The sequence below is a fragment of the Cynocephalus volans genome, chromosome X (assembly GCF_027409185.1).
Source record: "Cynocephalus volans isolate mCynVol1 chromosome X, mCynVol1.pri, whole genome shotgun sequence".
Taxonomy (NCBI): domain Eukaryota; kingdom Metazoa; phylum Chordata; class Mammalia; order Dermoptera; family Cynocephalidae; genus Cynocephalus; species Cynocephalus volans.
Window position 1 is genome coordinate 68,635,929 of NC_084478.1, and position 12,148 is coordinate 68,648,076.

The window sequence follows — 12,148 nt, forward strand, 5'->3', positions numbered from 1 at the left end:
ATCTTTATTTCTCCCGTCCAGGCGAATGTTTTCAACAGATTACATAGGCGTATGTGGGTGGGGTCGTGGCTAGTTCTCTGCCCCGGGAGGAGGTGTGTGGCCTCAACGCCCCAACAGTAGTCACCATGCTGTACATTAGGTCTCCAGGACTTATTCATCTTGTAAGTGAAAGTGTATCCTTTGACCAATATTTCCCTTTCCCCCCACTTTCCAGCCCCTGGTTACCACCATTCTCCTCTCCGATACTGTGGATTTGACTTTTTTTTCCCCCCGAATTTATATTCCACATGCAAGTGAGAGCATGCAGTATTTGTCTCTCTGTGCCTGGCTTATTTTACTTGACATAATGTCATCAAGGTTCATCCATGTTTTTGCAAATGGCAGGATTTCCTTCTTTTGTAAGTATGTAGAAAGCTAGGTAGATATAAAAAGATGGGTAGATAAGGGAGATAGATGGATAGTTAGATGTAAATATGCACCAGTATGTTCAGTACATAATGTTTTTTATTTGTATAACACAGCCATTTTCCAATGGCATTGAACGTTCTTCAAAAACATCCTCTAAAATCTGCTTAAGAATATGGTATGGACGTGCAGTCCTGCTGGAAATTTAGGTTGTTTCAAATTTTTAAAAAGTAAATGACACCATGACAATCACCTTTGAGTGTATAACATTGTGTTTATATATGCCTATTTCTTTAGGATTAATACCCAAAACGGGAATTGTAGCATCAAATGGATTTCATGATCGTGACCTTTTTTTCTATGTATTGTGAAATATCCAGCTGGCCAGATGCTATGAATGTACAACCCCATCCGGTAGCATGTGAGAGAGAGAGAGAGCCTGATTTTCTACAACAGCTTACTTCGAAATTAAACATTTAAAGGTAGCTGCTTTCCAAAGTGCAAATAGCTGTATTTTTAGGAACGTAATAGTGACCTATGCTCATTGAAAACATTCATAAAGCAAAGTATGAGAACAAAACTCACCCTTCTAGGATTTTCCATGAGCAAATAAATACATACATACATATACACTCCCTCTAAACAGGAGCTGTGGGAAAGAGAAAGGACAGGGTGCTGAAAGCACACCTGTGGAGTTCAGGAGAGGGGCTTCCATAGAAGAAAGTTGGAGACGTGAGAGGATAGCCAGTCCATAAGGAAAATACTCTTTTAAAAGAGGGGCACGAAACGAGTCAGGCACAGAAAGAGAAATATCACATGTTCTCACTTATTAGTGGGAGTGAAAAATACATAAATACACACAAAAAACGGAGGGGTGAGGGAAGAAGACACAACAATTACAATTCCTTGAAGTTGATAGGACAAGCGAACAGATATGAGGTTGTTGGGGGGGGGTGGGGGGAGGTTTCGGTAATGGGCCACAATAATCAACCACGTTGTATACTGACAAAATAAAATAAAATTTAAAAAATAAAATATAAAAAAAAAGAGGGGCAGGGATGATCTGTAGACATTGGAGTTATTCCTAAGTCAGAGGTCATGGCTAAGGCCCAGCGTGATTTCAGAGAGGACAAAAAGAAAGATCCCAGAATGAAAACTGAAAGGACATCTCCCCCACCCCACACCTGAGGAAAACTGGATCCACGGAACTAGTTCAAGTTGACCTGTAGGATTAACAGGACATCTATGAGATAAGTAGTGGCCAACAAGTTCACAACAGAATCACCGATTCCCACTGTCTATCCAATCTGCTCCTTGGCCGAGCAAGTCTTCCCTATTCCAGGAAGCAGTGCCACCATCCGCCCGGATACTATGGCTGCAATCTAGGAGCCATCGCTGATTGCTCTCCCTCCCTCCTGGCCTCACAGCCATTCAAGCTTTCCCAGCTGAGTCCTCAGATACCGACATCGTGGAGCAGACAAGCCATCCCCCGGCTCTACCCTGTGGGAATTCTAGCCGCACAGAGTGCATGAGCATAATCACGTGGCCATTGTTCCACAAGACTAAGTTTTGGAGTAGTCGATGACCGGAACACATTCTATTCATGTATTCTTCATTTAAGTAATCCTCTATTTCATCAGTATTTTTTTCATTTTCCATAGTCCGTTCCATTTCAGTTTTATTAATTGTCTATTTCATCCTTAATAACCTTGAATTCTCATTCCAAATTTCATCCCATTAGTTTCTATTCCATGCCGGTACTTTACATTTTTAGTGGATCTTTCATAGTCCATTGATTTCATGTCATTGCATCATTGCATATTCTGTCCTACTCTATATTCCTTCCTATTTAATTTTTCCTTCCTCCTATTTTTTAAAATATTTTATTTTGCTGTATATTTCATTCCTTTTATAATGTAACTTGTACAATGTCTACGTGTATTTTTATTCCACACGCCATAATTATTTCCATTCTCCTTTCCATTCCATTTTCCCATTATATTCCATTCAATTGCCATCCCATTCAATTTTCCATTCCATATCCTGTTCAAGTCCATATTCCATCCTCCATTTCATTCCAGTTTCCGCTGCAATCAGTCTCCATTTCATCCCGTTCTGTGTTCCATTTCAAATCCATTTTCCATTCCATATTGTTTGACATTCCAAACACCGTCTCATTCCATTTTGTGTTGTTTCACTCTGGTTGCTCAGCCAGTCCAGTCAACATCCCATTTCATTCTGCAAAATTGTTATAACAGTGACTTTCAGGAGAGCGTCTTGCTAATATTTTAATCAGGGAACCACAAGTGTGCATGGCCTGCACCAAGAATTTCCTGTCCTGGGAATTTATCCACAACAAGATGATTGAAGAGGTGGACAACTTTTTTAGTAAGAACGATGTGCCTCATAGTGATGGTAATAGGTAGTGAAAAGTTGGAAACACCATAAAAGCTGGTCAGTATTGGAATGTTTGAAACTGAAAGCTTCTTCTCTAAATGGAATGTTTTGTAGTTAAAAACGGCTTGTGGAAGTGTATTTATTGACGTGGAAAGAGTGTTTGGACTTTCAAAAGCAGGTTACAAAACAATATCTAAGGAGAAAACGATTCCATTTCATAAAACAAAACAAAGACAATGGAAAATATGGAATATATACGAATGGCCTTTCTACCAACACATAAGTAAAGACTTCCCCTATCTGCCTGTGGGGTATGTGGGAATTTAGGTGCTAGTTTCCTTACATTTGCTTTTCTGTTTAGGGTACTGAACATGCAACCTGTTAGTAATGATGACTAAAAATGAGTGTCCAAATATGAAACTTCAAGTCTGTGCATCACAGCATATTTATATCAACAGAAACTAGAGACTAGTCCAAATAAATGAATGTACATTCGTCTGTGGAGTTCCATGCAGCTCATGAAAATGTTATGCATATTTAAGGACAGTATCACCCTTAGTCCTATGCAACCTGCAGCCTGTGCCTCAGGGGTCACGGCAGGGAGAAACCTCTTACTGGAATATTCTAAATCCCCCTCTGGCATGCGAGGCTTGAGGGAGGCAGCAGGTCCCCTCCCTTTTCTTGCCTTCAGGCCTCTCTCCAACCCTGAAACCCAGGGGACCGGCATCGTGTCATCCAGATGCCTGGAGGAGTCCTGGAGAGTCCCTTCTGGGGTCACACATGGGCACAGTGTCCTGACTAGATGCCAAGAGGGACACATGGCTAGAGGATATAGCCTCTGGGTCAGCGTGGTATTTCTTCTAAGCTATCACTTGAGATTGAGCCACTGGAATGGTGCTGACAAGCTGATCTGGAGCGACTCAAATATTCCTACAGACAGACTCCCACCCCCCCTCACCCCCGCCCCTCCCCCGAAACACACCCCCCCTCAGGGGCCGGGTTTAAGAAAGGGGAAATTCCCACTCTTGACCGGGTCACGGCAGACCACCGAGGGGCGGAGCACATCCTCCTGTTTGAAGCCAGATGGCTCTGGGTTGGATGGCTCCGGGGAGAGGTGTCACGTGACATGTGGCTCACCAATCGGAGGCGAGGATTCGGCAGGGCCCGCCCACCCTCCTCACCCCAACGGCCGTGGCTCTACCTCCGGTGATTCGAGCAGCCACGCTCTAGTGCCTCAGAGCGAGAACCTGGCGTTATGGCCACCCGGTCCCACGGGCAGAAGGAGCAGAAGCTCCAGCAGGGTGAGGTACCCGCAGAGCCGAACGACGAGGCCGCCTGTGCCCCTGGCGAGGCCTGTGGGACCGGCAATCACGATCCTGTCGCCTCGGTCCCCACAGCCTGGAGTGATGTGTCTCCCTCGGGCAGCGTCTCCCTGCGGAGCAGCCCAGCAGGTTCCTCCACCGCCTCCGTCTCCGCCGCCATTTCCATGGCCGATGAGGACCCGGGGCTGCCGTCCATGGCCTGTGTGCCGGCGAAGAGGCGCTCCGACCCCCAAGGCCGCCGTAGTCCCCACGCAGAGCTTAGACAGGTGGTGCCCAAGACGGACGGCCAGGCCGCCCTCGGGCAAGCCCCGGAGGGGACTGGCCAGGCCAGCGGGCACCCGAGCCCCGGGAACGGCCGTCGTAGGGAGCGGCCCTGCCGCCAGCAGGCTGCCCAGGCTCAGAAGCCTCCAGGGCGCCATCTGCCTCAGCCGTCTGGGCTTTCGCCGCCATCTTCTCCAAGGTCTCGGCGCCGCAGCCGCCGCCGCCGCCGCCTCCTCCCTCCCACTGCTCCGCAGAGTCCCGCATCCCGCTCAGGGCCTGCCCTCCGCAGTCAACCAGACGGGGCAGGCGCTGCCCTCCGCGACCGTGCATCTGATCCAGGTGCTGCTCGCCGCAGCTGCACTACTAGCCCGGCAGGGCCTGCCCTCCGCAGACGTGCATCAGGACCAGGCCCTGCCATCCAAGTCCGCGCCACCCGGTCAGACCCTGCTGTCCGACGCCGCCCATCTGCGAAAGGTCCAGCTCCTCGCAGCGGTGCATCCCAGTCTGGTCTTGCTCTCCCCAGCCGCGACAGCCCGCCAGGCCCTGCTTCCCACGGCGGTGAATCCGGGTCAGGATCTGCTGTCCGACGCCGATGTTCATCTGCGCCAGGCCCTGCTCTCCGTGACCGCTCGGCAAGTTCAGGCCTTACTCTTAGCAGCACCAGCACGGCGCCAGGGCCTGTCCTCCAGAGCCGCTCCACCCAGCGAAGGTCAGCCCTTCTCAGCCGCCACTCTCTGTCTGGGCCGGCTGGCGGGAATCCTTCTCCCGCTGGGAGAAGACTGGTTTTTCGGAGCAGCCCAAGCCCTCCTGATCCTCAGGTCCCAAGCCTTGGTTCTCAGCCTACTTGGCATGCAGTCCGTATGCGTGCCTCCTCACCCTCACCTCCTGGTAGGTTCTTTCCTTTCCCTGAGCAATATGGTGAGACCTCCTCCTCCTCCTGTGCCACCTCCTCCTCCTCTTTCACCTCCTCCCCTAGGTCTCCTAGCCGAAGCCCTTCCTCTTCCCCTACTAAGTTTTTTGGCCAGAGCTCCTCTTCCTCGTCCCCATAAGTTTTCAGGCCTGAGCTCCATCTCCACTCCTAGCCCTGCCAGCCTTAGGCGCGCCTTGCTGCCGGAGGTTGATGCCCTGAGCCCTGCCTTTCCAGGAGAGCAGGCCGAAAGGGAGCCCTCACCGCCCTATGCCGCCTGCAGTGTGACCACCCCCTGTGAGCATCCTCCAGGACCCGCGAAGAAAATCAACATCTCCCGCTGTGCTGAATGGGCTGCCTGCTCCGCAGTTGCCTGTGAGATCTCCAGGAGTTCTAGCCATTAACCAGTTCCGAAGCAGTTTTGAAGCCTCCTTTCCCCATGACTCCACCAAGCAGCACTTATCTGCTGTTGGCCCTTGATTCCAGGCCCCCTTCTCCCTCAGAAGGCCCTGTCTTTGGCCCTAAGCCGAGATTTTCATTTTCCAAGTTATTTTATATAATCAAGTATTTTAATGAATAAAGTTAAGATATTGGTTTAATTTAAAAATTGCAGGGTTTTTTTTTGTTTGTTTGGTGTGGGGGGTGGGGGTCCATAAAACTGTAAATCCTCTGTCTTATTTGGAGAATTAAAAGAAGGCTGTGGGCATGCTAAGTGACTCTGGAAAAGAAGTGGAGTATGACACTATCTTATCAATCATTTATTGTCTCCATTGGAAGAGGAGTTCTGTCCAGGACTTAGTCACTGTATAACCTCTTAGCATAGGAGATTTGCAGCCTGGATGAGAAAAAGAGGACAGGGTTTAATCCAAAGTGGCTAGAGAAAAGGAGGTGTGATGGAGATATCCATATCCAGGATCAGGAAAGAGGCTGGGCATGGCCAAGTATTGGGGAGGGGGCGGGAGGATAACCCAGATGGGAGTAGGGAGGCTGGGAGGAAGACCCAGGATCAGGAAGGCGGAACAGCAGGGGTTAGGAGACTGAGGGGGGAAGGCCTCAAGTTTGTAGTGGAAGGAAGAGTTTGTGTGTTGGCAACAGGGCTCCTGAAGTGGGAGGTCTGGTGTGTGGGAGGGTGTCTTGGGAGGGTGATTCAAGGTTAGTGACTGATGATGGGGAAGTGGTCAGATATTTAGTGAAAAAAAATGTGTAAATGGATACTTCCAATGTAAAAAAGTAATTGTGACTGAGTTTGTGAGTAGGTACGTGAGCCTGTGTGTGTGTGTGTGTGTGTGTGTGTGTGTGTGTGTGTGTGTGTGTGTGTTTGTGTGTAGACATTTGGAGAGAAAGGCATGGATATGTGAACAGGGTATGTACCTGATTTTTGGAATAACTGGTGATATGGTCTTAACTTCTATATTATGCACTGTCACCTTGACCCTTGATAGAGTTTGGATGTGCTGTCCCCGCCAAAACTAATGCGAAAATCTGATCCCCAGTGTCACAGTGTTTTAAGCTGTTTCAGTCATGGGGGTGGATCCCTTGCGAATGGATCAATGCTCTCCCTGGAGGGTGGGGGTCGTGAATGAGTTTCTGGCTCTATTACTTCCCACTGGTTGTTTAAAAAGACCCTGACACCGCCTCTTTCTCTTGCTTCCTCTCGCCACCTGATCTGCTTGTAACCTGCTGGCTGCCTACCACTTTCCACCCTGAGCAGAAGCAGCCTGAGGCCCACGCCAGATGCCGCTGTCCCAGAATCGTAAGTCAAATAAACCTCTTTTCTTTATAAATTACCCAGTCTGAGGTATTTCTGTTATAACAACACCAAACGGACTAAAACAACCCTTTAACTACTTATGTAATGAAACTCACCTCAGCTGCTTTTCAGAAAGTTAAGCTGTGGAAACATGATAGAGACCATATTAAAGGAATAAAGTGGAAAAAAATATAAACCAAACCAGTTAAAAGAAAAAAAAAAAAAAAAACTCCCTCTGCCTTTTTTCTCATATTCCTCCTCTTTTCACAAAAGGCCCTAGTCCTGGGCCCCACATTTTAGACGGTCCCGCTCAGGCCCTGCTCATGCTGTATTCATACCACAAAGCTAAGAGCCCACAGGGACAAGGAGATGTGCCCACCAAGTCCCAATACCATGCCACTTTTGTAGAAACATTCCCTATTGCTGCTTCCAGGTCCTGCAAGGCCTGATTCTCAGGGTCCTTTCTAAGGAAGGGGGAATTGGGCCTATGGTACACGTACTCTTAGGCCCTAACGGTGGCCAAGCAACCAGTCTTTGTGGTAGCAAAGGGTAAACAAAGCTTGGAGGTGCAGGCTGAGGTGTTCTTAGAGTCAGCTGTAAGACTGAGGTGTTCTTAAGAGTCAGCCTACCTCATGGTGTAGGACATATCTGACAGTGGGAGGAAGAGATCAAGGACATGGGCTAGGGGACTTCCATTGTACTTTTGCACCATATGCTGCAAAGGTTAGTGGCTGGCCTATATGCATATAATAAGCTCCATAGCCCAGCCCCAGAGATTAAGAGACACCCAGGGATATATATCTAGGAAGATGAGCCTTGTCCCTGGAGGTGGCCCTGGCCACACAATACTTTCTCATATCCCAGATGTTGAGGGAAGCAATACTTCAGGTCCCAGGTCAGGTTCCTTCCTGCAGTGAGCCAGATTTGTGGGCTGAAGCAGAGATGCCAACTACCCTCCTACATGCTAGCATTTTAGTGTATCTCCTGGGTTTTTAATCTGCTTGGGAGTGGACCTGATTCAATGTCTTTAATTCAAGCATGCCATACCCAAATTTACATAGTCCCTATTGACCACAGGCTCTTCTTCCTTCTCTTGACCTTTGGTCCTTCCCATAGTCCCTTCTTATGAAAGTATCACATGGCAGACCTCCACACTGTGGAATGCAGTGGAAACTTCTCAGATTTCATCATACTTGACCTTTTGGCAGCATTTGGCACAGTTGATCACTCCCCCCTCCTTCACAGATATTGTTCCTTAGTCTTTAGAGACTGCTCTTTTTGTGTTCACCCCACACTCTTCTAGAATTTTCTTACCCCCACCTCTGAGTGTTGGAGTGCCCGGGCTTCAGGTTTTGGCCTTTTCCCCCTACATACATTGGCTTCCTAGGAAATCCCATCTAGTCTCATGTCTTTAAATATTTTTTTAAGCTTGTGAATCAAAATATTGTGTATCCCCTTCTACCCATTCCCTTATACTCCAGTCATGTATATCCAGCTTCCTAATTAATTTCTTCACTTGAGATGCCTAGAAAGCATCTCAAACTTCGGTAATATGGAGCACTGTCCAGTAGAAATATAATGCTAGCCACACATGTAATCTACAATTTTCTATTAGCCAAATTAAAAAGGTATACAGAAACAGATGATATTAACTTTAATAATTTATTTAACTCCATCTATCCAAAATATTATCATTTTAGCACATAATCAATACAAACATTATTAATGAGATATTTTATAGTTTTTTTCCTACTAAGTCTTTGAAATCTGCTGTGCTGTATATTTGGCAATTACAGCATATCTGAATTATGACTGGCCACATTTCAAGTGCTCAGTAGCCACATGTGTGGACATGTGAGAAGAGCTCAGTTTGGACCTTCTCATTTCCTTATTCTCTCTTATTTATTTCCTTTTGCATTATGATTCCACCTCCAACAGTTATTCATCTCTGTGAGTTTCTGTCCTAGAAGGGAGCCCTGCGGTGTCAGTCTTGAGAGTTCATTACTCCAGCATCTATAGTGCCTCTTGAGCTGGGCACCTTACACTTGCCAGGTACATGTGGAACATCATTAATCCAAAAATCTGAAATCCAAAATGCTCCAAAATCTGACATTTCTGAGTGGCTATATATGACACTCAAAGGAAATGCTCATTGGAGTATTTTGGATTTCAGATTTTTGGATTAGGGATGCTCAACTGCTAAGTATAATGCAAATATTCTAAAATCCAAAGAAAATCCAAAATTAGAAACACTTCTGTCCCACGCATTTCAGATAAGGGATACTCAACCTGTACTGGAAAAGGGCAAAACCCTCCCAGTGTCAGCTGCTCTTTCCAGCGAACTGGCTAATTTGTGGTTCTCCTGTTATGGTTAGTCAGATGCTGCGCCATTACTTCTTTCTCCTTCTTCACAGACACTGATATCATGTAGGTATTGTGACTGTCGGTGGTTTGTCTTTAACCAAGAGTTGTTGAAAACATTAGCCACGCATTTTGCTTTTGCTCTCTAGCTCCTGTCTTTGTTTGGAGAGACTGAAAAACTATATAGCCACTGCTGTCACTATCGTCCCAGAATCTCTACCACCAAGTGTCCTTACCAAATGTGCCACCTGCTCCTTAGGTGTTTCCCCAATGTCTAGCATTAAAAACAATGTATATAGTCAGGCCTTTGGTAACTCTCGAAAGAGCACAATGGGATCCATTATCTGTACTAATGGAACGAAATGTAAAAAAAAGAATTAAATTCAGGACTGAGAACCAAAAACTTATTTTATGCCACTAAAATTTTTTGGAACTGAAGAAAATATTTTTGAGGACAAATTTTAAAAGCTCTCACTTTGTTACATTTCTTTTTATTGAATAATTCTACAGATATCCAAGTAGACAATTTTAATGTAGCAAGTCTCACAACCTCCCAGTGTTGAAGGGCCAACATTTATTCCCATTTTACAGATGTGGAAATTGAGGCTCAGAACAATTTTGTGATTTTCAAAATCTCGTAACTAGTGGAGCTTGGCTCCAGAGTCAGAATTCGTGGGTTTGAATTCTGATTTCTTCATTGCCTCACTGTGTGTTCCTAAACAAGTTAGTTAACCTGGGGTCCTAAGTTTCCTGGTTTGTCAATTGGGCACAGTAAGAGTGCATGCCCCCTGGTTTGCTGTAAGGATTAAAGTGGATGGTGCAAGTTAAGTGCTTCCAACAGTGTCTGGCACATAGTGAGTGCCCGGTAAGGTGGTTCTTATTCTATTTAGGACTATGATGATGTACCTAGATACTTCTGATCCCCAAAGCTAGACTCAACATTTTACTGGTCTTTTCCAAGCAACACTTTAAAATCAAATTGACTATTTCAAAAATGAAATGGAAAATTTTATATTGTACTTCCTTGAAAATATGAAGGCATTTCCACAGGCTGCTGAGCAACATTTTTGCTAATACCAGAAGCCAGTGCACAAAAATGTAAAAAAACAAAGGGCTGAGCCTCGAAGGTATAAGCTCTAGGAATTTAACAAATTTATACTTGAAGTAGTTATGTGAATGCTTCTGAGAAGAGTAGGTTTCCCTCAGGCATTGTGTCTTTTAAATATTTAAAGTATTCATTTCAGGGCTGGCCAGTTTGCTCAGTTGGTGAAAGCTGTGTTACAACACCAAGGTCAAGGGCTCAGATCCCCATACCATCCAGCCACCAAAAAACATAAAAATATATAAACAAAATATTAGTTTCAGTGGATGAATGGAATACACCTGGGATTAACATTATTGACTGCAGATCGCCTTTATTGATTACATAGCATGCAAATATAACAGGTATAAATTATTGCATGCTTATATGTGTTAAGTACTGTTTTAATGTTTATATGAGGATACTTCAAAAAGTATGTGGAAAAATAGAATTAAAAGTTATTACAAATCTTTCCAAGAACTTTTTGAAGTACCCTCATACATATGCTAACTCATTTAATCTTCAGGAAGTAGATGTTCATTTTGAGCCTGTTTTATAGATGAGGACACTGAGGAACAGAGGTTACATAAAATATAGAATGAAGGAAAGATACACTGAATTGTGGACTCTGTCATGGTCCTTTGTAAGGTTATGAACTTTCTTTGTGAGGTGAACTGCGTGATATGCCCCTGCAGCGTACTACTGTTTTGCCAAGTGGTTAATGCCAAGTGGTTTTGCCAAGTGGATAATGGTTTGGACAGATTGATCTACCGTTATTTATTATGAAGAATGGTGTTGTTTTATATTGTGCAAAATTACTCTCTCAACCCAAACTTTGTATGGAAGGTGAAAAATTAAAGCCCAACCACATTAACTCTAACTCACATGTGAAAATGATCATAGTAGGAGGTTATCGTTTATTGTGCAGGGAAGATTGATCTACCTAGAGGCAGGAGCAGGTTTAGAAAGTGATCACGACATAGCAGGCCTCTTCTCGGGAATTTGCGTGGCCTCTGAGTAGCTGCCCTTTGTGTCCCTGCCTCTCAGTGGTGTCCTGTCCCCAGAAACAGCTGTGAACTGGGCAAGGGAAGGTGAAAGGCCTATGTTAGAGCCCTGAACCTTTCACAGCTGGGCACAGCTTTTACTTAAGTGTTCCTCTGTGGGGAGGAACCAGGAAATAGTTGGCAGACCTTCGGCTGCCTTTCCCTGGAAGTTGCCATCCATCAACTATAGTCAGCTCCGCATATCCTCTGATTCCCCATATCTGCAGGTTCCATGCATCTGGTCATAATACAGAGGGCCAACTGGGGGACTAGAGCATTCTGGGATTTTGGTATCTCCCCCCTCACCACCACTACCTACAGTGGACAAGGGGTAAGGGGGAGGGGCCCGGAACCAATGCCCAGCGGATGCTGAGGGACAACTATACTACATTGTACAGAGCAGGTTTCATGGGCATGTTACCTGTGCAGTTGCACAGGCCTCACTTGCTTTAATGATGTTTTAATGCCATCTTGAAAATCTTAATGATTTTTGATCCTGCACTTTCATTTTTCATCAGACTTCCCAAATTATGTGGCTGATCCTAATACAGTATTCAGTAGATTTTTAAAAATTTCCAGCAAGCAGAGTCCCAGGTAGTGTAACTGGTGGCTGGGAATAAA

General features: G+C 45.6%; 1 protein-coding gene across 1 annotated transcript; it reads left to right on the forward strand.

The window, feature by feature from the left end:
* The first annotated feature begins 4,057 nt into the window (after positions 1-4,057).
* On the forward strand, positions 4,058-7,491 carry LOC134368031 (EZH inhibitory protein-like). The gene is made up of 3 exons (XM_063084649.1): positions 4,058-5,405; positions 5,443-5,667; positions 7,316-7,491. The coding sequence occupies exons 1-3, from the start codon at positions 4,058-4,060 to the stop codon at positions 7,489-7,491; spliced, it is 1,749 nt and encodes a 582-aa protein (XP_062940719.1).
* Positions 7,492-12,148: the final 4,657 nt, after the last annotated feature.

Coding starts and splice junctions, on each gene's coding strand:
- LOC134368031 (XM_063084649.1), top strand. CDS start 4,058: ATGGCCACCCGGTCCCACGGGCAGAAGGAGCAGAAGCTCCAGCAGGGT. Junction 5,406..5,442: donor TTCCCCTACTAAGTTTTTTG/GCCAGAGCTCCT, acceptor ATAAGTTTTCAG/GCCTGAGCTCCATCTCCACT. Junction 5,668..7,315: donor TGCCTGCTCCGCAGTTGCCT/GTGAGATCTCCA, acceptor TTTTCACAAAAG/GCCCTAGTCCTGGGCCCCAC.